We start from the raw sequence: 26,884 nt of genomic DNA, 5'->3' as shown, positions 1-26,884 counted from the left end.
GTGCCACCCACTCCCCCATAATCTCTCATGGAGACTATTGAGGTACCTCTACCTGACCTCCCTGCTTCTGCCTTGCACAGGTAGTATCTGTTCTGACCTTTTAAAATGACCAGTGAATCATAGTGCACAGTGCTAGATGGGGTCTCCTCAAATCCCACAGTGACTCCTGACTCAGATAGAGAAACATCAGCTCCCTCGGCTCCCACATGCAAGGCCTACCCCCTCTGTCTGACCTTCACTGCTCTTATCTCCCACTCCTCCCCCTTCCCCTCCTCACTGCAGTCCACAGACACTGGCTTTGTGGTTCCTCATCTCTTGCCTCAGGGTTTTAGCATCCTTGCTGGAGCACTCTTCCCCACACGTCCACAAGGCTCACCTCCTCAGGTCTCTGCCTAATGTCCAATTGTGTCACCCCAAATTCATATGTTGAAATTCTAGCCACCAATACCACAGAATGTGACCTTATTTGGAGACAGGGTCATCCCTTCATCAGAGAGGCTGTCCTTGACCCTAGGTGACACAGCACACACAGACTCAGGCACATGTGACTCTGTCATCTTTATTAGTCTTGTTAGGACTTACCACCACCTGACTTATTATATAACTGCTTATTGGTTTATTGCTCATCTCCCCTCACTGGAATGTATGTCACTCTCTCAAGACAGCAGGGACTTTGTTCTGTCCTCTATTGTATCCCAAATTCCTGTTCACAGAATCTGGGTTAATGTATGTTGAATAAATGAATAAGGAATTACTGAGCATCACTCAGCAATCCCTCAATAAATACTTGCTGATGGAAAACCGTAAATTTTTTCAGAGTATCTGCCAAAGGAAGGAGATTTAATTTCAAGTTCTATGAGGATTAACATAAAGAACAGGGAGGTGGACCTGTTGGAAAGATCATTTGCCTTCACAAGTCCTGTGGGATGGGGATTTATGAGCAAACACCAAGGAACTGGGAGAACACAATGGGGTAACTCAAGTGAAATACTTGTATAAAGGTACATTGCAAACCATTAGGTTTTATGCAGATATTATCTCTCTTTGCTTTTAATGACAACTATATTAGCAACTTTAAAATGATGAGTCTATTCTGGTGCCAAAAACAAAAACAAAAACCTAGACTAGGACTTGAAAGGCTTGAGTGCTGGTTCCATCTCTGCTGCTAGTTTTTATGTGACTCCATGGAGTTACTTTCCCTCCCTCCACTTCATTTTCCCAGTCTGTAAAATTAATATACTGCATTAAATCATCCCTAGAATCTACTAGCTCTAAAATCCCACCACGTTTCTCTGGCTTTAACCCTCCTGGCTGGTTCTCGTTTCTTTTTTACCCTCTTTCTTAGTCCAGAAGAGCCCTACTCTTTACCTGAAATGTGCTATGTGTACCCCTGAGGTCCTTGTATCTTTTTTGAGCGGTAAACAGTTAGAAAACAGTAGATTATAGAATTGTAAAAAGCAGAAATGGTGGTAACTGAAGTCTTTATTCTGTGAGAAAGGAAGGAAGAAGAGGGATAAATACACTGACTTACATTCAAGAACTGGGGGAGCAGATGAAGTTCGTGGAGCCACCTTCACTTGTTACTGTCTGTTTTTGAGAGGCATTTCTTTGCACACTTTTGCGTAAGAATTACAGAGAATTAGACATTGACTCTTCCCTCTGGCAAATTATAATCTCAGAAGGTTGGATATGGAAAGACCCAGAAGAATAAGTGAAAGAGATCTTGCCCACCTAACTTGGTGTCCTGGGGCAGATGCCCAGAGTTGGCATGGGTGAGAACACAGATGAGCCTGCCCGGGTTCAGTCCGCCACTCACTTTCTATGTGACCTTGGATAAGGCACCTGCTGCACCTCATTTTTCTGGAAATAGAATAGAGTTAATAGGGTTGAAGTGAGAATTAAATAAAAAGGCTCAGGGAGGTGAAGTAACTTGCCTCCAAGGTCACAGAACCAGTCATTTGAACCCCAAAGCCCTAGTAAGAAGTGGATATAAAAAGAATCAAAAGACTCATAATTTTAGACCATCTGTTGATTAATGAATTTAAAGTAAGAACTGTCTCTATGGTACCCACAGAGGTAATTTCCCTATTGCTAAAGATTTACTCACTCACACACTTGGTGTCCATTGCAGCAAAATACACCAGAAATGCCTTAGAGGTGGTATTTGCTGGATGGAAGTGTATGATTCCATCTAAGTAACATAATTAGATACTCAGTGCCAGTCTCCTGGGACAGCAGAAATGCTCACCTTTCATTGATCTTCTTTTAGACCTGACCTTGATATTCCTTCCTGTCTCCCCCTAAAAATATCAAAGCACAAAGAATATAAGCGTTTTCTCCTTCAGTTGAGTTTCACTGCTCTTAGGCTGAGGTTTGCGTTCAGTAGCAAATCTGTGATCTTCTAGTCACCAGCCTTTGCATCTGCCTATTTTTCCCCCTTTTCATGTTTGAGTTTTGTTAGCTCAGAGAGTCACCTGACAGCCATCCATTGTCAGAGTTGTGAAAGTACATTTGTCCTGTGCCCTGCTGGCCGTTAAGTGATCTCGTCTAGAGGAGGAGCATGGGAAGGGGGTTAGCAAAGGGCAAAAGTCAGGGAAGAAAATACTTTTGCTGTATTTCATCAAATCGTCACATCACAAGGTAGATGACATTACCCCTGTTTTACAGATGACATTACCCCTGTGTTTCATCAAATCATCACATCACAAGGTAGATGACATTACCCCTGTTTTACTGAGGCTTAGAAAAGGCAGGTGACTTTCTTGAAGTTACACAGCTGGTCAATGGCATGCTTGGGATCCCAAACTCAAGCTCTTTCTGATAGGCTGGGAGTTATTGTTGGGAGTGAATGGAGATTGTGGAAGAATGACCCCAAATCCCTGGATATGATCTACAGGCCTGCTAACAATTAACTTCACCCAGGTACAGCCCTCTTCAAGGTCATTCATATGGCACTAAACTAAGCACACTGGCCCCTCAGCATGTGCCTTGAGCCTGAGGCTGTGCCAGGCCCTTTCCAGACACTGTTTCTTTATCATCACCTTCCATCCACACAGTCATAGGAACTTTAAAGTGGCATTTCTCAATGTGGGTGCCTCTGACCAACTGTATTAGAATCACTCAAGGAGCCTGTTAAAATAGAAATTCTAGGACTTCACCCCAGGGGTGAGAACAGTGGCATTTTCACTATTAACAAATTCTCTGGTAATGTTGGCCACTCAAAGTTGGAGAACAGTTGTTCTTAAAAGGCACTAAATTCTTCTCATTAATGCAACACTGAAAATCACTACCTTTTTTGAAACCTTTCTAAATTGTTTTGCATTTGAAATACTGTTATGGATTCTTCTAGTGAATAGTGAGTGAGTTTAGGAAAAAGAAAGGGCGGAAGCTGGCACTCAGTGCAGGCTGAGTTGAGTGAATCACTGGGCTGCCAGAGACATTTGAAAGAATTTATTTTTAGGATCGATTAGTAGGTCACAACTATAAATTCAATTCCTCGTATAAATAGTTTGGAAAATGGCCTCCATTCTGGACTTTTGTAATATTCTATGATATTATTGAGTAGCCTCTTTCACATATTTAAAGAAAATAGTTATAATAAATTTTATCAGATAAGATGCAAAGTTAGAGAAACAGATTCATTTCAACTCAGTATCCTTTTTTTTAATTAAAAAAAATTTATAGCTTTATAGTTGATCTATAATATGTGTTTCAGGTATACAGCACAGTGATTTTCAATTTTTAAAGACTACACTCCATTTATAGTTATTATAAAATATTGACTGTGCTGTATAATATATCATAGTGTATTTATACATAATAACTTGTATTTAATCCCCTGCCCCATCTTGCCTATCCCCCAAGCCCTGTCCTCACTGGTAGCCACTAGTTTGTTCTCTATATCTCAGTATCCATTAATGAGTATCAACCCTATTATTTTACCAATAATAATAATAATAATAAGCTGGTGAATTCTACCAAACGTTCAAAAAGAATTAATACCAGTCCTTCACGAACTCATCCAAAACGCAGACAAGGAGGGAACACTTCACAACTCATTCTGTAAGGCCAGTGTTACCTGATACCAAAACCAGATGAAGGTCTGAGATTCACTAAGGAAGGTCGGAGGTGTGTGAGCCTGAGTCACCTGCTCATTCTCTGACTCTGGCAGGCAAATTTTAGGGATGGGGCGAGACAGAAAGATCAGTTATAAGAGGGCAATGAGGACAATGACAATGACAGTGATAGTGATCATAAACACAACAGCATGTGCATACACACTCACACAGACACAGACCAAAATCCAGCTGTGTGTTTTTGTCAGGCATCTTCTCTAAGGTAGGTCCTGGTCTTTGCCTGGCTCTAAATATCTCGTTGCTATGGATATTTATAATGTATTAACAGAAAATACTAAAATTAAATATGTATCTTATGAGCAAGAATCTAACTCTGCTCCTGTGTCTGCAAGATTTACTCTCCTCGACTTCTTTTCTCTTCTCCCCACTCGGCCCTTGCTCCCCTCCTGTTATTCTCTCCCATCCTGTAATAAGAGAGCACCACCGCACCCCTGCCAGTGTAGCTCCAGCCTTGTTTCACCAGCTTGAATTCAGATCCAGATCCAGCCTCTTTCATTGTTTTACTTAGTTATCATTCCTGCCATTTGTAGTAATCCTTTGACAACCAGTCAGCTGATGGCCTCTTTGGAATAACTGTTTCCTTTACAATCCCTTTGGTCTCAAAATATTTTAAATGCATCTGAGTCACTTAGTATTTAGAGCAAAGCCTTTTATCCTTTGTAGTGAAGTCTTTATTGAGTGATGAGAGCAGAATTAATGCAGAATAAATGTACTTGTGATTCAGGATGTCAAAGAAGCTCCCATCCCGGGAGCCACTTTCTTCAGCTCAGATTGACCAGCTGGCGTCCCCAGCAAAGACGTGGGAGAAAGATTCCAGAGTCGGGTTCCTGTGTCTGGGTCCTAGCACCGCCACTTGCCAGCTCTGTGGCTTTAGGGCACTTTTCTTCTCTGAGCCTCCGTGTTCTAGTGTGTGAAATAGGAATTGTAGCTTCTATCTTGAAGAATTTGTTTGAGGTTAAATTAGATCAAGTATGTGAATCAACTGTTCAAGTTTCTGGCACACAGTAGGTTTTCTCTAATTGTAACACTTAGAGGACAGAATTGTAAGGTGACTGTTTTTGCCTCCATTATCCCTTTAAATTTGTTCTGTAGAACAAGTTCTTCCCCTACCATGACATGAAATTTTGGGCAAGTCTCATCACTTGTACAGCAGATTTCAGTGAATGAAAGTACTCTAGTCATTAAAAAGTCCAGTCCCACGTAATTAAATGTCAGTCTATTTAAAGACTTCTCCCTTCCTGCAGCTCCACCCGCTCCAGAGCAGAAGCCTGTGGTGGACGCTTGTACCCTATCTGTCCTTTTCCCCTCCTGTGTGTCTAACTTGCCCAGGGTTGGAGTTCAGGGAGCAAGAGCCAAGGGCGGGAAGCAGGAGAGTTCCTGCCTGGCCTGGCACAGTCACGGTGACTTGTGCTCTCTGGGCGCAGGTGTGTGGGGTGGACTCTTGTGGGCGCTGTGTGGGGTTCTTTGGCCCCCCATTCATCACTGCAGATCTCAGCCTGCAGGTGCCTTGATAAAGGTGCGTCCCTTTATCCCCAGCAACTCCACTTACTGCTCTCCAAGGTCATGACGCTTAACACCCCCAGCTCCTGTTTCCTCCTCTGTGAAATGAGAATGATAATAATAGTGCCTGCCTCATAGGGCCTCTGTGAGGGTTAAAGGAGAGAACGCATAGCATGGACTTCACGCGGCCCCCGGCACTGAGAAGGCTCTCTGTGATCCGAGCTGTCTTCACTGTCATCACCACTATCACGATTTATCTCAAAGCAGATCAGTCTCTAACTAGGAAGATGCCTCATTTTCACATCCTTTTGTTGCCAACCCCTCTTACTGTTTGGCCAGAGCGACACACATAGACACATACCAATGCACAGGGGATATACAAGCACAGCAGTTTGTGCAGGGTAGTGGCTGTTTAGAGGTGTCGCAGTCCCTGACCCCCTTTGATACCGGCTCTCCTGCAACAGCACCCTAGGTGCCTGTCCCCACCCCCTAACTTGTGTGTCTCTTACATGGTCCCCCACAGCAGCCTAATTAAGTGGTGGGCCTGTGTGGGGCCATCTGCTGCTGGACTGTCAGCCGTCTCTCTCCCAGGATCCCTGGGACTCTCCTAAGGCCCCAGAGTTTCCTGCGGCAGGAAGATGGGGCTAATCCCACTGGTGGGAAATCACAGGCGGGAGCCTCTGTGTTAAATGATTATAAGCACGAAGGTGATTTTTGAATCTCGTGCAGCAGTGCTCTGCATACTTGTCCTTCTGCTTTTAGTTGTTTCTTTTTAGATTTTTGCATAGTCTGGTTTTGCTCCCAAAAGAGTAAAGATAAGTACAGGATGATAGGCCTGTTTCCAACATGTGATGCATTTCTCCTGTCACCTGTCACAACAAGACTTCATCCATCACCCCCAAAGAGTGGTTAGGGGCCCTGCTCTGGCTTCTCTGCCCCTCCGTGTTTCTCTGTTACAGCACCTCTCAGACCACAGGCCTCAAGGCTGCTTATCTTTCTCCTCTGCCCTCACTACGGGGAGCACCTTATCCGCTCTCCCCAGTGCTGACTCAGTGCCTGGCTCGTAGCCTCTCTGAGGCCTTAGACAGTAACTTTTCCTCTCTGAGCTTCATGTCTTCATCGTTGAAATGGAAAGTAATTGTGTCCATCCAAAAAGGTAGTTCTGAGGATTAAGTAATGAGAGCAAAGCCCTGGCACCTGCAGGCCCTCAGTAGAGGAAAGCCACCTTGTAACTGCTATAGGCACTCAGTGAGGAATTCAGTAATTTGCTAGCAGAGTTGATGCTAAGTTTGTAATTCTGTCATCATTAACTAAAGCAGACGTGGATCTGCAGCCTCCAGTCTCTCCCTATCCCCAGCCTGTCATTGTCCCCACGTGGCCTGAGTCACTCAAGCAAAGTACCTCCCAGGCCACATCATCATGTCACTCCCTTGGTCCAAAGTCTCAAGTGGCTCCTGCTACCTCGAGTCAAGTCCAAGTCCAGCACATGTTCCTACCTCACCACTCCACCTTCTTTGCCTCCACTGCCCCTTCTGTAACCCTCAGCTGTAAAATAAGGTGAGAGTCTCCAGGTGCCTGTCCAGCTCTGCTGCTCTGTGGTCCTCATGCAATTCTGTTCACTCAACAAGCCTTTTCTGGGTGTCTGCTCTGTGCCTGGCCCTGGACTCAGCTCTGGGGTCACAACTCCTTCCTTCAGGGACCTCCAGTTAGAGGAGGATGCAGACCGATCAAGGGATGATGGAGCAGGGAGGATGTGCCACGGGGCTGGGGTGGGAGTCCTCAGCCTGACTGGGGATTAAAGGCGAGAGCGTGTTTTTGTGAAGCATGTGGCTCACTGTGGGCCTGACACATCCCTTCTCTTCTCTCCCTGTCAGTCGCCAGCCTGATAACCCTCACAGTGTGTCAGAGAAGGAAGGCAGGGCACTGATCTGGAGGAGGTTGCCTATGAAATACTAATTGCTTCCCCCAAAGACTAGGTGTTTTGAAGGGCTTTGCTTGCCCAGCAGAAAGCTCGTGACCTTACCAGCTGGAACCTGCCACCCCAGGCTGCTGGGGAGGGAGCAGCTAGGACAGCTCTGAGCACCGAAGCTGCGTTCATTGAGTTTATGGATGGGATCTTCTTCCTATGAGCAGCCCTGGAATGCTCGGAGGAGGAAAGGATTGCAGAATTCCAGTGCTTCCTCCAGAAATGTCAGTGCCTCTTTTCCAAAAACCCCTATCACCTTCTAAACCCACTCAGATTCCTTGGTGGGGCCTTCAGTTCCAGAGCACTTGCTCTCCTCAGGCCCTGCCGTCCACCTTTGCTTTCTTGTGTTGGCTGGGGCCCCTGCCCCATGTGGCAGAAGGTTCCTGAAAGACACGTTCCTACTTGCTGTTACTCAGGAATGCTTCATGAGTGCCTACTGCACAGGAGAGCTAGCAGAGGCTCAGAGGCGTGGAACAGGATTTATATTGTCTAGGCGCCTGCTGTGTGCGAGGTACTGTGTTCAGTCATGTTTGTGGACCGGGATATGGCCCGGAGGGTCAGGCAGGCTCTAGTAACAGCCCGACCCTTGCCTGTCTCAGGAATGCAGACCTTTTCAATAAATAGTGCTGGGAAAACTGGATATTTAAACAGAAAGAAAATTAATCTCAGCCATTACCTTACATCACACACACATATTAATTAGAAATGAACTAGAGACTTAAACTAAATGTAAACCCTAAAATGATACAACTTCAGAAAGAAGATATGGAAAAAAACCTTTGTGACCTTGGAGTAGACCAAGATTTCTAGATATGACACAAAACCCAAAAACAATAAAATAAAAAAAGATAAATTCAGTTCATCAAATTTAAACATTTTTACTATTCAAAAGACACTGTTAAGACAAGGAAAAGACAAACCACAGTCTGAGAGAAAATATTTGCAAAACATATATTTGATAAAAATTTGTATCCAAAATATTTAAAGATCTCTTAAAACTCAATAATAAGAAGACAGACAACCCAATTTTAAAATGGGAAAAGAATTAATAGACACCTTACTAAAGAAGATATACAAATGGCAAATAAGTACCTGAAAGGATGGTCAATACCACGATTTGTAGGAAGATACAAATTAAAACCACATGAAATACCACCACATACGCACTGAAATGGCTAAAACAAAGAACACTGGCAACAGTGAATGCTGGCAAGAATGTGAGGCAACTGGATCTTTTATATACTGCAGATGGGACTGTAAAACGGTACAGCTGCTTTGGAAAAAATTTGCTTCTAGGTTAACCATACACTCACCACATGACACAGCAATTCTGCTCCTAAGTACCAAAGACAAATGAAAACACACATGTATAAACAACTGATACACAAATGTTAACAGTATTATTCATGGTAGCCAAAATGTTGGGAACAACCCAAATACTCATCAAGTAATGAATAAACAAAAGAAATGGTAAATCTATACAATGGAATAATACTCAGCAATAATAAGGAATGAAGCAGTATTGATGAATCTCAAAAATATCATGCTAGTAGCCGTGGGACTGGCTTGTATAACCCAGGAGGAACTGGCATCTTTTGATAATGTACTCATTCAGAATGTACTCTTTTTTTTTCCCCCCAGCATACACAAGGTGCTTTATATGCTACCAGAGGCCTTACTGAAAACAATATAAGCTATCTTGTTTAGGGCATTTTTATATGCTGGGCACGTTGCTGGAACACACACACACAGAGCATATGTTCACATGTATGTACATATTCATGTATACTTGCCTATTCATAGACACACCTATGTATACTTATTCAGACACGTATGCATATACATATATATTTTTGTATGTGTTCTTTTATCTCTGAAAAACTCAGCCTTGGAAGATTTTTATACATATGTATATATGTGTGTGTGTGCAAGTATGTACAAGAATATCAAAATTTTAACAGATAAAATTGGTGCTGAAGATAACATCGTTTTATGACTTCTTCAGACCTATGCTAATTTACTCTTTAAAGTATAGCTCCATTATAAGGAGATACTGGGAACAACTTTATGTCAATAAATTTGACAATATAGATGAAATGGACAAATTCTTAGAAAGATGAAAATCACAAAAACTGACTCAAAAAGAAATAGAAAATCAGAATAAATGTATACTAAGTAAAGAAATTGAATTAGTAATTTTAAATCTTTCCATAAAGATAATCCAGCCCCTGGTGATTGTCTATCAAACACTAGAATTGAAATTCACACTGTTGAATTCTATTAAACATTAAAGAAAAAAAAAAATACCCAAATTCTAACAATCTCTTTAAAAATAGAGGAAGAAAGAATACTTTCTAACTCATTTTGAGATGGGTAGAATTAGATATTACCCTGATACCAAGCCAGTCAAACACATTATAAGAAAACTATAGGTCAATATTACTCATGAATATGGAAATTAAAATCCTTAATAAAAGATAAGCAAATCAAATCTATATAAGCAACATATAAGAAGATTTAAACACCATTAGCAAGTGAGGTTTATTCTAGGAATGTAAGCTTGGTTTAACATACAAAAATAAATTAATGTAATCTGCTATTTTCATAGAATAAAGAACAGAAACCATATGATTATCTTAACAGATAATGAATATTTATCAAGTTAAAAAATATTTATCAAGTTAAAAATATTTATCAAGTCCCTTCTATACACAGAACAAAGAATAAGGAAACATGGGTTTATCAAGATTTACCAAGATCATCTCATAGGAATGTCCTCCCAGAATTCTAGGTTTACCTAGAAGAAGGCAGCACTTTTTCCTACCTTTTCAGGGCAACTCTCAGTTGAGTTCCCATTTCGTGTCTTAGGAGCCATCTTTCTGCAAGTGTGGACACAGGTCCTCAGGGACCCAACCATCCAGAAGAGAGTAGTCTCAACAGGATAACTCTGTGGTCTTGCAGCACAACCACCCCTGCATTCCTACGACTGAGAAACCCAGCTACTACTGTGAACATGGGTGGGGGGGGTGAGGAGGGAGTAGTTGTAATTTTCCTATACCCTCTCATCCAGCTCTTACTCTTTTCTACATGACGTGTATTTGTATGTGTGCTCACCTTAATCACCATGCTCCCCTCCCCGGTCCTCCACTTCTGCTAACTGTAGGTTTCTTATTTTTGCACCCTTATTCCTTCCTACAGTTCCTAGCAGAGTGCCTGCTGGATACTGCAACCTAAATTAATTTGTGTAGAATCAGATTGACTCCTAGGTTGAGCAGTTTTCACTTTTAACTTTCAGCCCTCACAAGTTTGTACATATTGTGCTCATGGCTTTCTCTGTGTGAGACACTATTTCCCAGGTGCACAGGGGCCAGTGAGCCCAGTGCAGCCCAGGACAGCCTGAGACAGCGGTTCCCTGCAGAATGAGCCATTTACCTAATGAGGGGACTGAAGTCCCAGCTCTTGCCATTGCCAACTGATGCCCAGACCAGATCTTTCCATGTAAGAGAAAGGAGGAATCTTTTCCTCTCATTCCCTCTTCACATTACATTAGCTTCAAACTTTTCTTTACATCCGGACACTTTTTTTTGCCCAGCGTTTGCTTTCCTCATTTTAGAAAACCATCATACATGGTGTACATGTGCTTATTGGATTTTAATGGGTAAGAAGAGCAATTCTGAATGATGAGAGTGTTGGCATTCTCTGTGAAAGTCCCTTTTCTCCCTTTCACACAAGAGAAGCTGAAAGATGCATGCAGGATATGCACACATGTAGATTTTGAATCTCCTCTCTTGATCCAGTCATCTCTGGTGGAAAGAGGAAATCATTCAGTCCCCTCTGAAGGAGCCAGAAGCCTCCCTAAGCCCCCTGCAGCCCTCTAGGCTCAGGGACATTCTTTTCTTTTTAATCTACAAATCCTACTTTTTTCAGCCAACTCCTGACAATAGCTTGGCAACTGACAGCATTCACTGACTGCCTCCGTCAGAGTTCAAGAAGGAGACTGCTTCCCTCCTTCTGGAACACTTTAGTACAACAAATGTAGACAGGATTTTTGAACAAAGACTTAACGTTTCCATGACAACATAAATTACTGATGAAAATCTGCAGGAAGATTTTATACTGTTAAGACTTAAAAGCATGGTTTTCTGCCTTCACGAAGCAGTCGAGGAATGTTGTTGAGAATTTTGTTGTTAAGAGGATGGGGAAAGAATCATTGTTCCCTGGGACTTAGATACATAATAAATAAATCTGGGGCTGATGGGCAGAGAAATGGAATTTATATATGATGGTAGTTGGCTGTCATCTATTATTCTAAGACTGCATTTCGGTCAAGAAGTGATTCATACCAATTAACACATGCAGATATCCTTCACAGCAGTAAAATGTTCTATAATTCTATTTCATTGTTTCTTGTAGATGTCAGGCTTCTTCAAATGAGAAATGGGGAAACAGCCTCTATTCTCTTCTTTTACAACGCTGTCTCTCCAAGGCCAACCCTCTCACCATTCGCCTGATGCCTCCCCCTCCCGCTTCTGGGACCCGGCTTCATCAATCACCCAGCTCCCGCCTGTCTTCAGCTTCTCCCTCTATAATTGCTCTTTCAGTACTGCCCCTTGAATCACTGCAGAAAACGTGCCTAAGTGGAACAAGGCCTTAAGGAGTGAACATCTGTTTATAGTGGGCCCTCAGTTTTGGAGATTCAATTAATCAGGCATTCATTGAATGCTACTTTGTTCAAGTCTAACGTGAAACGCATTCAGAAATGAGCCCAGCATTGGAAGCTGCTGTCCAGAGCTTGCCAACTTCGGGCACCAGAGTGTTGACTGCGGTGGTCAGAAAAAACAGTAGCTGGACAGATATTTGATGTCTGTGTAATTGTGTAGGCCTTCCCGCTAACCACAAGGTCAGTGGAGGCAGGAGCAGCATCTGGCTGTTCACACTGCATTTCCAGCTCCATGACTGGAATGCAGAAGATGTTCAATCATTTTTCTTGAGCACGTGACTCTGTAATGAAAACCAAATACATTATTACAGAGATAGCCACCATAGGTTTTGTAATTCCGATATGGATGTCCAGGTCTTCTGTAACTAATACATTCTCATTTAACCCATGTCAATCCTGGGAAACAGGCCTTGTGTAAATCCTTTCCAAATGAACTCACTGCAGTTCAGGGCAAGTGAGGGACTGATCTGAGGGACAGAGCCAGAATGGAGGCAGGGTTTATCTTATTGCAGAGCCTGTACTCTTGACAGTGAACCACCTTCTCTGTTCTGGCCCAGCTCTATGCTTGTCCCATCTCCACCTCTGCCTGCGCTTCCCTGGGCCCTGCATGTGCTGGGTGCACTGAGACATCATTTTCTCCTGTGAGGGCCTGAGTGTCTTTGTTTCTGCTTGGGACCTGGCCCCCAGGCATGTATATCTTATCCAGCTTTGCTGCACAGGAGGCTTTGCTACCTTCTAGTGAAGGCTGCAAAATGTTTCCCCTCGGATTCTTTCAACCCAGACATGACCTTGTCCATTCACTTGATGCCTCATCCCTGCTGGGAACTTGAGCTTCCTAGGCTCAAATCACACCAGCGCTCTCTGCCTCGCTAACATGAACCTCTCTGCCTTTAAAAAGGTTTAAAACCCCTTTTGATGGGAAGAATCATTTCTGATTGGGGCAGTCTGAGAGGAGGATGACACTGTCAGTGGAGGAATAGGAACATTGCTGCCTCGCTCAGATGCATCCAGCAGTTCCCCAGGCCTCCCACAAGCATCCAGGCATGGTATTCCAGGCTCTGTACAGCCTGCTCCCAGCTCCTGCCCAGCCTGGTCACCATGACATCCTTCCCTCCATGAACCACACCCTCCTGCTCCCTGAGCAGTTCACCTGCTCTCTGAGCCTGCCTCACAAACCACCCTGCTGCCTGATTCCCTCATCCACTTCTCTGTCTACATCTTCCAGTGCCCCCTTCCCCGCTTCACCCCTCAGAGTAAAGCATCCTTTTTCCTCTTTCCTTCTGAGCTCTGTCCTATTTGCTTCATTCTGCCCTTTCTTAGGGTCACATGTGGACAGACCCTGACCAACTCACTAAACTATAGAGACCTCAACCTTGGCTTCCTCCTTTCTATGGGCTATATGAAACAGCCATGGCTGGAGTTTGGCAAATGCCAAATGAGTGAATGAATGAGAAAGCTGAAATCTGGTAGCACAGAAAGGGGAATTGATGGTTACAGCGGACCACAAATTCATGGCAAGAGGCACTGGATGTGACTGACCTGAGAGTGTGGCCCATACTGCTCTGGATGGAGCATCTCAGGGCTAGAGGAGCTTGGGTATCCTCTGGCCAATCTGTGTCATATAAACCCTCCACCGCATTGTATACATTAGGCTGGACCCCACACAAGCACCCCTAGGCAAGGGCCAGTGAGCACACTGCAGCTCCATCACATTTCCTGAGTGCAATGGGAAGGATGTGGGCTGTGAGCCCTGACCCACCTGGGCTGAGAATCAGCTCTTCTATTTGGCAGCTCTGTGGCCTTGTACAAGTCGCTTAACCTCTCTGAGCCTGGGCTATCCTCTTTTGTAAAAGGGAAATAATACTATTTCCTTTCAGAGTTGTTGTAAGGGTTATAGAGAATATACAAAAACAACCTTCTAGCTTATAAAAGGTAACTAATGAATAGTACCTTACTTCTTTATTTATGACATACAATTACTTGTTGCATGTGACTGGGAAGATTTTGTGGAGCGTTCAAAGAAAGTGCTAGGTAATAGAATTTGGGTTTAAACCTAACAACTGTCATAGTAACAGTGAAATTATTATGGGACTCATTAACACATCCCATATGAAGATGATTTGCCAGAGTTGTTCAAGACCAGGGTTACTGAGCTGTCCCCACAGATAAGGACACGCCCCACAGATAATGCTCACATGAGACACTTGCCAGCCCACAGGGGCCACTGCAGAGGCCGGCCTGGAAGAGATGACCCAGAAACAGTGCTTAGGGCCAGTGTATACCTATCTCAGCCCTAATTCTGTAGGCAGGCGGAGGTGGGGGCAGAGAATCCAGGTTTCTGCCATCATATTTTGGGAGCCAGGTTGTTACTGCTTTGGCTACTGGGAGATCAAGACCAAGTATCAGGGGCTTCTGTCCTGAAGGGTGGGCAGCAGGAGGGAGGGCCTGGCGCCTCAGGCAGGTGATGGTGGCCAGAACCCCAGATGCAGCCCACACCAGCGCAGGGCCTGTGTGCAGAGCCAGAATGGCTCAGAAGTCAGGTCACGGTGACCATTTGAACCTATGGAGATGGAGAAAGGAGGAGGAGAGAGGATTAGAAAGCAGTCTTGAAGCCAAGGGGGTGGCTGCCCCTAACAGAATCAGGAGGGTGTCAACCCTCCCCCCAATTCCCGTCTCTTCCCAGGTTCCCCGTCTCAGTGGGTAGCACCTCCACCCACCAACCCAAATCCCAGTCTGATCCTGGCCTCCCCCAGCTCAGCCATTTTCAAATTCTGCCCATGTCCCTCTTGACTCACTGCTGTGTTCCGTTCCCGCTGCCACCATCCTGGTTCCGGCCTCCAATTTCCTCCTGACTCACTGCACAGCCTTCCTGGCCTCCTGCCCCAACTCTCCCCTTCTGTCTCCATTCACACTGCTGCCAAATTCTCTTTCCCAAAACGAATGTAGCCACACTCGTCTGTGGCTTGAAGTCATTTGGCAACTCCTTGTTATAGCCTAGACCATCCCCTCAGCTGGCTGGCAGGACCTCTTGTGTCCTTCCCCACCAAGCTTCAGCCTAGCCATCTGAACTGCCTGCATGGCCCGGGGGAGGGGGGGCTGTGCATCTCATGAGCCTCTTTGTGTGCTCCCCATTCTACTCGGAACCCCCCTCTTCTGGACAATTGTCAGCCTCTGTGACTCCCTCCAGAACCTCCCCCCAGCCGTCCCCAATTCCCAGGCTGGCTATGAGTTCCTCCGCTGTGCTCCCCACTCCCTTCTCCTGCGTAGCTCCTATCCTGTTGTCCCGGAGTAACCTCCAGTCCCTCCTCTTCCCACACCTTGAGCCCAGGGCCTGTTACTCAGTTAGGCTTCCACAGAGTTCAGCATCCTGCCAGGCAGACCTTAAGCACTCAGTAAATGTTTTGTGAATGAAAGAAGGAAAGGGTGAAATTGAGCAGTGAGGAATCCAAGAAGAGAAGACAATTTGGCAGAGGAGACAAGATGATTTGGTTCTAGGGATGCTGAGTCTGAGCTGGTGGAAAGGCAAGTCTGAAGCTTAGGGCAGGGTCTCTTAAGAAACTGGTCACTCTACTCACACATGTGCCAGTTCCCCTCAGGAGGGCAAATGACCAGCACGTTACCAAACCAGCTTTCTCCACTCAGAGAGCCTCAGAGCCAAAGGACATTGGTCAATTTTATTTGACAACAGAGGACACTAAGGCTCAGTGGGGAGAGGCCTGCTCAGCTGCTACCTAGTGGCAGAGCTTAGGCTAGAATTCGTGGATCTCCGTCGCAGTCTAAGCTTTTTCTACTGTCACCTGTGACTTCTTGTTCATGGCACTCATCTCTGAGCCCTGAAGAAGGGAGTTACCACGAGGGTGAGAGAGGCACAGGAAAACCTAACTCCATAGATATTCATACACTGACTCTTCCTTTCTCACAACACAGCTTCTCACGGCCCCAAATGAGAAGAGGTCTGATTAAGACCTCAGAACCACAGAGCTTGTGCATCGAATGTCACGTACTCAGCAAACAAGATGGACCCTGCGGCCTACCTCAGCAGCTACACTTATTTTACCCTGTTTTGAATACTGTCACCATCTACTCTCCAGTCCTGCAACAGATCAGACACAGCTGATTAGAAACCAGGAGAGAGATTGCTATGAACAAGCGATCTGACACACTGACTCAAAAAGCAGCAGATGGGGGTCACATGGGGTAAGGACCAATAGCCACTCACACCAAACACATGAAGACTCTCCTCCACATCGTATCCCAACACAAGTCCTCATGGTGACGTCCAATTGTATTCAGTACATTTTGCTTGTTTGTGATCCACAGGCATTTAGACATTTCATAAGGATTTTCATCTAAAGTGATTGAGATTCTGGCAGTACAAGAAGCAAGCCCTCTGCTATCAAAGGGAGGGATTAACCTTAAGGATTCAGTGTTACAAAGTGTCTCCATCATAACAAAAGGGAACAGATGTTATTTGGCCACAAGGTACCAGGCACGCTGTTTGATGCATTGTCTCGTTTAATAGTCACACACGGCAGGCATGCGACCATATGTGAGGTCCCATGAATGACTGAGTGGATTGAGTTTTTCCAGCCTCATTTTAGATATTGTGAAAATGAGGCCCAGAAATTAGAACTGCCAGTCCGTTAAATTAGGAGATGTGATTAACAGACACACACTACTATATATAAAATAGATAAACACCAAGGACCTACAGTATAGCACAGGGAAATATATTCAATTTCTTGTAATAAGCTATAATGGAGAAAAATCTGAAAAGAATTGCCTGTCCATGGTGACACATGGGAGCCGGAGCCCGAGCTCTTCCTCCGAGGTACTACTGTTCTTGCCACAACCTGTCTTGACTGGGCAGGAAGGAACACTTGCCCTCATCCAGGAGGAGAGAGTGAGTTCACGACAGGCACTGATTGCTGTGTTGGCTGCCCTGTGTGAGGGCACTGCTTCCAGGCATCAGAGGCGTCACATCACTTGGGCTTTCTTTGATTCGCAGGAATGAATTCCGAGCATGGACGGACATCAAGCCTGTGAAACCCATCAAAGCCAAGCCCCAGTACAAGCCACCAGATGATAAGATGGCTCACGAGACCAGCTACAGTGCCCAGTTTAAAGGGGAAGCCAATAAGCCAACCCCAGCTGACAATAAGATCATTGATCGCAGAAGAATACGCAGCCTCTACAGCGAACCCTTCAAGGAACCTCCAAAGGTGAGACAGATCTTGTGGAGACCCATCAGCACAGCTGGGCTCGGTGGGGTTAACTGTAGCAGAGGTGGGAGTAGGGCTACTGCCAACTCTGGCCCCACCCCCAAGGGCTCCTTTAAAGTCCCTCCTTTTCTTTGTAGCACACAGAGGCAGAGGGGCTTCTTACCAGGAACTTTTCTAAACTCAAAGGGAATGTTAAGAAGAAACATCACCTAAAATGAAAACGGCTTAAAGACTGGTAGATTTCAGAGAACTAGCTTCTGATTTTGAGAAACCCAGGGGAAAAAATGGCAGAAAATCTCACCTGAACCTTAAATCTCTTGTCTTATGATAACTGTGTTTTGTCCCTGAAGTGCTAGCCCAGCCTTAGAGGCATCCTCGCCTGACTTCCTTCCCACCCAGCCCCTGCCTCATCCTCAGCTCCAATCACTGGACACTTCCTTCCTTCACAAGTCCCTGAAAATCACCTGCCATTTCTTATCCTTTCCCTTGATCCACCAGCAATTCTTAGTTTGTAACAACACACCTGTCATGTCACATCAGCTTCAAGATATGTTCCAAGTAACTTGTTATCATAATAAACAGTTTGTGAATGACTTTCATTTCTGAGGAAGTTATAGTGGATTCAGGGATTTTCCTATGACAACACATTTTTGCCTTATTTGCATCCCAGGATACATCCATGAGAGGGAGAAGCATGTTGGAGATTCAGCTGCCAAAGCAGGAATCACACATACCATAGCTTATTCTATGATGTCAAGCCACATGGAATGTGCAAATATCAGCTCTCTTCTCTATAATAGCAGAAAAATTCTGAAAACCTGAATAGCCTTTGCTCTTCTTTTCCCTAAAGTCTTGCAGTCAAGTGGAGTTTCCTACTTGGCCCAGGACTGGTTTACAGGTGAGGGAACTACCCAACCCAGTTTGTGTGGACTACTCCAGTTGTAGCATTGAAAGTTCCAGATTCCATGAAATCCCTCAGTCCTGGGCAAACTAGGACAAATGATTACCTTATTTACAGGTTAAGGGTGACAGAAAACCCCAGGACCTTGTTGAGTGAATGGCCCAGCCTCTGAGGCCCAATATCATCTGTATCCACCTTCCACAGATGAGGTGAAACCCAGAAAATTCAAGTGGAGGATGGAGGGAAGGTTGGGGAAAGTAAACCTAGAGATGGATGGGGTGAAGAGGGTGGCATACTGAGGGATTGTACTCAGTGGCCTTGAGTTCTTGAGAAAGAGAAGGCAAGGCCATCTCCTAGGGATGAGGGGGGCAAAGCTCAAGGAGGGAGCTTGGGGAGAACAGAGTGGGCTTGAACAGCTGCTCTGGGAAAACCTTCCAGGGTGCTGGCCAGAGATGAGGTCTGGAGGGCTGGGCAGTGCTGACGGCCCCACAGGGCCTCTCAGGGAGGATGTTTGTCCACTTGAGCTCACCATCCTATAAACCACCCAGAATCCCCATGTCTCCATCAACAAAAGTTTATTTCTTATTAATATGCATCTGCTGTGGATTGGCTGCAGCTCTTGGATCTGGGATTTGGGGCGAGGGAGCAGCCTCTCCCTGTGGCAGAGGAAAGGAGCCATTGGGAAGCAAATGCAGGCTGATTCTTGATTTCTGTCAGGAGGTGACCCATGTCACCTCTGCTCACTTTTCATTGACTAAAGCCAATCACATGCCTGCCTGACTTGAACAGGGCAGGGCGAGGTATAATCTTCCCACAGGGATGGGCCGCAGAGAGCGCAAAACAGAAACACAGCCCACGGCCTGGAGTGGCCGAGGGCGAGAGCTGGCGGTCAGGAGCCAGCGTGGCCAGCTAGAGGGCTGCCCACACAACTGACCGGGGGCTTCAGACAGGAGACGCCAGATGCCCTAGCATCAGTGAAGAGGCTTCCTATGCCATGACACTCAGTGTCCTGTGCTGTCATTCCCATCATCCTTTCACTAATCACGTCTTCTCTCTCAATTCTCCCTCCCACTCCTGCCTTTTTCGTGTTTCCGTTTGCGGTCTGTCTGTCTCTCCATGCAGGTGGAGAAACCTAGTGTCCAGAGTTCCAAACCAAAAAAGACCTCAGCGAGCCATAAGGCCCCGAGGAAGGCCAAAGACAAGCAGGTGGTGTCGGGCCGGGCCTCCAAGAAAAAGAGCGCCGAGGGGCCCCGCACTGCCCCGCCCGAGGACAAGGAGCAGAGCAAAGAGATGAACAATAAGCTGGCTGAGGCTAAAGAGTAATTCACTGCACTTCTCTTTCTTCTTCTCTCCTTTCTCTTTTTCTTTCTCTTTTTCTTTCTCTTTTTCTTTCTCTTTTTCTTTCTTTCTTTTTCTTTCTTTCTTTTTCTTTCTTTCTTTCTTTCTTTCTTTCTTTCTTTCTTTCTTTCTCTCTCTCTCCTTTCTTTCTTTCTTTCTTTCTTTCTTTCTTTCTTTCTTTCTTTCTTTCTTTCTTTCTTTCTTTCTTTCTTTCTTTCTTTTCTTTTCTTTTCTTTTCTTTTTTTTTTTTTAACCAACCAACAAAAAAGGCCACAAAATTGATGAGAGGCTTCCCATCTGCCTGGAGCCCGAGTGTTCCAGGAGCTCTTTGGTTTGGTTTCTTTGAACAGAGGGATCCTGTTTCAAAGACGAGTGGCCTGCCTCCTGTCCAGATCTAGACCAGGTCCTGCCGCTGGTCCCCGACCAGCAGGAAGCCAGAGGTGGGTGGTGCCTCCAGCAGGGGAGGGTGTGCCTGGTGGGGAAGGCAGGAGGCAGGAGGGCTATGGAGAAAGTCCTGGCCATGCTTCGACGTGAGCGTGGGGCGTCCTCCTCCACTTCCTCCCCAGGGTCTGTGCCAGTGATCAATTTTGAACTATAGGTAAAAATGTTCATTGCCAAACTTCACAGAGTTATCCTGTATGCTATAGAAGCCCAGCCAGGTTTTGGAAATTGACAATTTGTGGAAATATTTTTTAAGAAATTTTGGCCTTAATGCTAATAAAATGAGTTGTGTCTGTTAAGCTGAAGTAGTTTTTCCATAGAATCTTCCGTTAGAAACGCGTGATTGCATTTAGTTTCCTACCAGTGGGCTTTAAGTTGTCTACCAAGTAAGAGAGATGCCACTGATGACCAAAACTAGGCCAGGGCAAAAAAGTTAGGTGTCTTAGGTACATTCCAGACATGGTAAGAAGATGACAAAAATGAGATTGTTTCCTCAGCCTAGCCAGTGCTGCCAATTTGGCAAAGCAGCTGGTTACAAATGACTGAGGAAGAAAGTTTAAGGTGTAAGAATAGTGTATTTAGAATGTGGCTTCTGAGAAACACACAGCAGGAAACAGATGTAGTTAGTGGCAGGTGTGGCGATGTTTACTGTCCCTGCCTGGACCGTTCTTGCTCTGCTCCTGGAAGAGGACAGGAGATGCTGAGCTTCAGGTTAGGGGACATTTCTGTGACTTAACCTAAGATGAGGAGAGTTCCCTGCGACATGATTAGCAAACATCTTTGACCTCATTCATGAATAGAAGCAGCTCTCCTTGTATGTGTGTCTCATGTCTGTGGGTCAGCACTGCCTGCCAGTGATGGCAGTGCCACCTTAGCTGTGCTAGAGTTGTGTTGTAGGCATTAGTCAATGAGTTGTGGCAAGACCCCAAATACCTACCAGAAAAATTGCATTTGCAAACTCTGTGACGTGTACGTTGTTCAGTAACCTTTATTTCTCATGTCTTCAGAGTGCTCAGTGTCACCAGCATTCTGAAATTTCTGGGCTGTTGTGTGACGCCAGCCTTTGCTCTGGGGTACTTTTCTTTTGTAATGAAAGTGGTGAAGAGTGAAGTCCTCAAGTCCCTTTCTAAGTCCTTCCAGTTGATGCCGGTAGAGCCTCCACAAGCTCTCTCCTACTCTGACCTTTCGGGCAGCAAGACCTCCGTTTCCACCATTTTGTTTTTCACCTTTGGGCTGATTGAGAAATCTCTTGTAAATGAGTTGAGCCTGTGCTATTTGGGCCCTGTTTCCTAAGAGAACAGGACTAGCAGGGCTGCTGCCCTCCTCCTTTCTGTCTCAGAGAAGGAGCTGTGATGAAGGAGAAGGACTGAGGAAGGTAGAAAATGTTAGTCGCAGTTTATGAATCCCAGATTTTGATGCCAAGCCAGAAACGGCGAGAGTAGATCTCAGTGCTGATTCCGGGTATTTGCTAGCTAATCTTAACAATAGCCAGACAGCCCTGTCAATATGATCTTAACTTTGTCCAGAGAATTTGCCAGTGTGTGTTCGTTCTCTTGAGAGCTGACATTAGTCAGACATGTTGATGTTAGCCACAATTTGGATTTCTCCGTAGAATAGTCATCTATTTTTTGTAGATCAAGTAAAATCAAGCTTTACAATGCATGGGGGACCATTCATTCCACATTCACTTATTGAATGCCTGTGTGCCCTACACGGGGCCAGCCACAGTGGGTAGTGTGCCTAAATCTGTCTCCACAGCAGCACAACCAGGATACATAGGACTCAATCCCTGTGTCTGATTCAAGTTTGTGCTGACCAAATGGTAGTTTCCCACCTGCTTTATAGCCCCAGGCACTGAGTTTCTTCCCTGCCCTGCCTGAGGCTCTAGATGACCTGTAGGATTCTTCAACCCTTTAGTTTCCCCCATCTTTTTAGCACCTCCAGCTGATGAAACCTTGTTGGTAGTTCACTTTGACTCTTGAATGTGTCACTTCACTGGCAGGAAACCTCCTTTGATTTCTACTGTTTACAAATAAAACTCAGCCAGTCTCGGTCTGTATCCAAACAGGCTGATTGACACTGACTGACATCAGCTTCACAAGCAATGTTTTGGTTTTGCCTTTCTGAAGGTGACCAAGCTTCGAATGCCTGTTCTGCCCATTTTTGTACCATTCCCTGTGGTTCCCTGAACTCCCCTGACAAATGAGCGAGGACTGAAGCTTTCCCACTGTCTGCTTCCCTCGCCTGCAAAAATAATCCTTGAAGCTGTGCGTCGGGTCCTTAAAGCTTTTCGTTATCCGCTGGTGCTCCCATGATGCCTTTGCCTCTCCCAAGGCAGACAGGAAGTGTCTACTTGCGATTTTGTGGCCTGGGTTTGTTGCATACCACAGATTGTCTTTGTATGTGTAGCGCACACCTCTCTTGGTGCTATTTCATTCCTGCTGTTAGTAAGAAAATGACAAAAATATTCATGTATAGCCAATTGATTGTGACGTGCTTGTGGTCTGTGCTTGCTCAGAAAAAACAAACAAACAAACAAACAAACAAACAAACAAACAGTTTTTCCAATTATAAATAAATGCTAAAGACGAACACCACTTTCTTGATCTTATTTCCTTGGTAAGGCCCAGCTGAGTAGGCGAAGGAACCAACCTTTGCCATTTGAGCCACTCTCCATGAGGTGAGCTGTGCCCTGCAGTTTGTCTGGGGTTCTCCATAACTCAGCTTGACTCTTTTAGATACTTGCCTCTCTGATACTAATTGCAAGCAGTCAGAGCTAAGTGTTGGGAAAAGCGAAGATGGACCAAGAGACCCACTGGCCAACAAGGTAGTGTAACGTTTTGATGCCCTGGTGCTGGGAGTGAGTGACCAGCGCCGCCTGGCCATGCTGGGAGGCTGGGTCCTGACCTCCACCCTTTCCCATCGACCCACAGGACTGTCTGTTCTGGATTTTCTCCTCCCAAGCAATGGCAGAGATGCCTTGTCTGACTCATTTAATCTGGTCATTGTGGAGGATCCACCTTCTGGGACTGGCTCACTGTGTGGGTTATTGGGTGACAGTCTGGTGTGCGCCTAACGGGGGTGTGGAAACTGCCATAAGAGAGTCCCAACAAGGTAACAGTAGACCAGGGAGCTGGGAGCTCAGATAGAGGACAGAACTCTTCCCACCAGGGGTGGGGAATCAGAGGCTTCGTGGAGGGGAACCTTGGAGAATGGGTGGGAGGTGGGTGTGCAGGGCATACAGGGGCTTCCGGCAGGAGAGCAGATAGATGGGCACCTCAATGTGCCCATTTTGATATCCTTCTGCTAACATGGGAGATTCTGTACTTTTGTATGGGATCCCTCTTCCTTTTTCCAAACATGCTGATTGAATACCTATTACGCGCCAGGCATTGTGCCTGGAATAGGGAACCAGGATGACTGAGACGCCATCTCCCATCACAGTGGAGCATGAAGGAGGAGTCTTTTCTAGCAGATTTCATGGGTCAGGGAGGACCTCAGCGGAGGGCAGGTGATGACCAGGTGAACAGAGCCCGGGGTGGCCAATCAGACAGACAGAGGGAGCTGCAGGAGCAGAGCTCTGGGGGCTCCAACATCAGGTGAGCTCAGCCCTGGGGCGTGATTCTCTTGGGGAGGACCTGGTGTCATGTGGGGGGCGGTGGTTAACTGGGGTTTCTCCATCTACATACCCAGCTTGCACCCCCCTGTGTGCATGTTCCTGCCATCGTGCTGCTCACCCTCACACTCATACTGGGCACCAACCGCGGGTCCCCTCTTGCTCCAGGCTAGGAACTCTAGGCTGGGATTCATTCTGTTGCTGCTCCCCAGTTTCTGGGCTTTGGGGAGGAGCCATGGTAGGAATCAATCAAGGGTCACGTTTATGAAAAAAAAAAACCACTGTATATTCATTTTCCAGATGAACAGAAAACATTCCTGCCTGCTTTTGTATGAGGCAGAAAACCCCAAATCCTATTCAATAAATCAAACATACATAAATGTGTATTATTTAGCTCTTTTTTGATCAGTTAAGAATTGTTTTATTCAACACTAGGGATTGAGAGAGGTGGAGAGAAATAGAGAGGTAGAAACAGAGGCAGAGAGAGAAAAAGACCCACAGAATCACATGTGTGAAGACACTGAGAACAACCCAGGGGAAGGTGAGATGCACTCGGAGTCCGAGAGAGGGCAAGAGTGGGCAGCGGAGAAGCAGGCGGGTGGGAGCCATGTGGCTTTCTCTGTGCCGCCCAGCGGTTGGGGCTCACATACAGCCTCAGCCTCGCTTTCCATCCATGCTCCCTGAGCTGCCAACACCCAGGGGGCAAATCTCCACCTGTGATTATTATCACCTCACCTCCCTGAAACAGCAAACAAAGCTAAAACCAGCCTCTAGCTTTAAAATAGGTCATCATTACTACATTAGTTGTAAGTGTAGTTTGAGTCTTCCTTAGAGTTTATATGTTCTTAGGAAAGTTCTTCCTTTTTTTTTCCCCCACTAGGTTTTAAAAACGCACAGCCTGCTTCCCATAGGTTCGGGGAGTGTCCCCTTTCACAAAGACTGTGTCATCATGGTTTTAAGGTCCTCTCCCTGCTGAAATTTCTTAGAGCATTTTACATGTTCACAATCTCAAGTATAAAAAGTTTCTTGCAGGATGTAGCCGGTGGACCATCTATAAATAAGGCGAGACCCTATCGCTGCTCCACTTGAGGCCAGCAGGGCAGGGACAGCAGCAGGGCAGCCGAGGCCACTGAGACAGGAGAGGCAGCTTTTTCAAATGAAGGGAAGCAACCCTCCTCAGCCTCCACACTTGTAGGACCTGGCACACGGTTCACAGCTCTCCATCCCATGGCCATTGGTGCATCTGTCCCCATGACACCTGGACCATCCTAGAACAGCTATAGTAACAGGGTTGCCATCATTCTATATTTTCTTCCTTAGCTTGTGAACATAGGTTACCAGTGGTGGTGCACTTAGCTGTTTATGAGATTTATGGATGGAAGTCAGTGCTGGCTGTCCAAGTCTGTGTCATTCACTAAACTCTTTGAGCCTTGGTGTCCTCCTCTGAAAATGGGGACTCTAATACCCACCTCAGAAGAGAGGAGTGAGGGTGAAACAACTTGCAGGCTGTGGGGAAACCCATAGTGGACACTAAATAGAGGTCACTTCAGCCCCTCCACCTTCCCCGTACAGGACTTGAAAGGTCTGTGTTCCCTGTCTTTCTGACAGATAGCTAACTGAGTAAATCTCTGATAATATATGAAGTTGATAGAGGCAAACGCTAATTAAGAAGAATGCTTTTAAAGGATTTCGGCTATGGAATGCCTTTGAGTCTACAGACGTAAACAATAATATTCTAACAATGTATATTTGCTGATTGTTTACAAAGCCTGTCTTTCTGTGCGATCACACTGACCCCTCCTGATGTCATGGAGCAAGTGTCTGCACCAGGCAACAGGCAGGAGAGGGACTCTCAGAGGGGAGGGCGTCTGGTCTGCCAGCTCATCCGGCTGAGACAGACGGAGGAAGCGTGGAGCCGGGTCTCCTGCTCGCAGGCTGAGCTGCTTCCCCCTTCACCTGAGGCAGGGGCCGGCCTGGAGGGAGTCAGCTTTCAGACACGTGGGACTCCTAACTAAATTACACCCTCACCTCAAGGTGCCATGTCTGCTTGGGCATTACAGACCCTCCTGCAGGCTTACCTGGGATCCCCTATAAATCTTGGGACTCAGATATAAGTCAGGGGAAATAAGAATTGGGTCAGGTCTTCACACACAACTGGCTGAAACATCCTGACAGAATTAACCAATTGTCTCAGCCAGATATACACACATTTTCTCCTCTGGGTGCTAAATTAACTGACTGGGTGACTAAAATGCATGGTTACTGAATACAGAATAATCCAATAAAGTTTTCATTCATTAGAAGTATACCTGGTCCTGGAGATACCAAGATAAAACTGGTGTCCATTACCTGACATCGGAGGTATTAGATCTGAGACTGCCATCCTGTGCATTTTATTCCAAATTGGAATGGAGCTTAACTCTATCCCTTGTCCTCATATAAGTGGCCCTCTGTCGCTTGTTAGCTAGGCATTGTATATAACTGTCTCAACCCAGACATCTTATTTGGGGCCGAGCGAGCTTCAGATGCTGAGATGCATCAGTTATTGCCACCGCTACTGGCTTAAGCTGCCAGAGGGATCTTTAGAACATGCACCTCTGACCATGACACACCCTGCTTTAAACCATCCGCGGGCTCCTCGTGGCCTGCAGAAGCTTGTCTCTGCTCAGCGCCCCATGCTGCTTCTCACCTCCATGCTTTACCCACGCTGCCCCACCTGCTCAGACTGCCCTTCTGCTTCTCCACCTGGCTAACTCATCCTTCAAGACTCCGTCTGCTCAGGGGACAGCTCCAGGAAGCCTTTCCCGCACCTCCCAGGCTGGGTAAGATGCTCCCTGTGTGTTCTTCATCATGGAACTTAGCACACGTACTGTGTCATCTGCTCATGTGTATGTGTTCCCCCTCACCCAGACTGTGTTCTCCCAGGGCAAGGACCTAGTCCTTCTGCTCATCTTTGTAGCCCCGGCTTCTGGCCCAGTGTCTACCACGGATAATGTCTTCTCAAGTGTGTGTTGAATGAATAAGCGAGCGAATGAATGACGATA

At 45.8% G+C, this 26,884-nt stretch overlaps 1 protein-coding gene across 2 annotated transcripts in view; it reads left to right on the top strand.

Moving 5' to 3' along the window:
* MAP6 (microtubule associated protein 6) overlaps positions 1–26,884 on the top strand; it is a 65,656-nt gene that overhangs the window by 27,142 nt on the left and 11,630 nt on the right. Inside the window, exons 2-4 of one of the 2 annotated variants that reach the window (XM_031460372.2) lie at positions 17,331–17,544; positions 19,568–19,764; positions 20,134–20,223. In XM_031460372.2, the coding sequence (XP_031316232.1) occupies positions 17,331–17,544; positions 19,568–19,764; positions 20,134–20,223 (501 nt within the window). The remainder of the gene's footprint in view (positions 1–17,330; positions 17,545–19,567; positions 19,765–20,133; positions 20,224–26,884) is intronic. The other variant, XM_010989744.3, reaches the window with a different exon arrangement.

The sequence above is a fragment of the Camelus dromedarius genome, chromosome 12 (genome assembly GCF_036321535.1).
Source record: "Camelus dromedarius isolate mCamDro1 chromosome 12, mCamDro1.pat, whole genome shotgun sequence".
Lineage (NCBI taxonomy): Eukaryota > Metazoa > Chordata > Mammalia > Artiodactyla > Camelidae > Camelus > Camelus dromedarius.
This window is presented reverse-complemented; position numbering and strand designations above follow the sequence as displayed.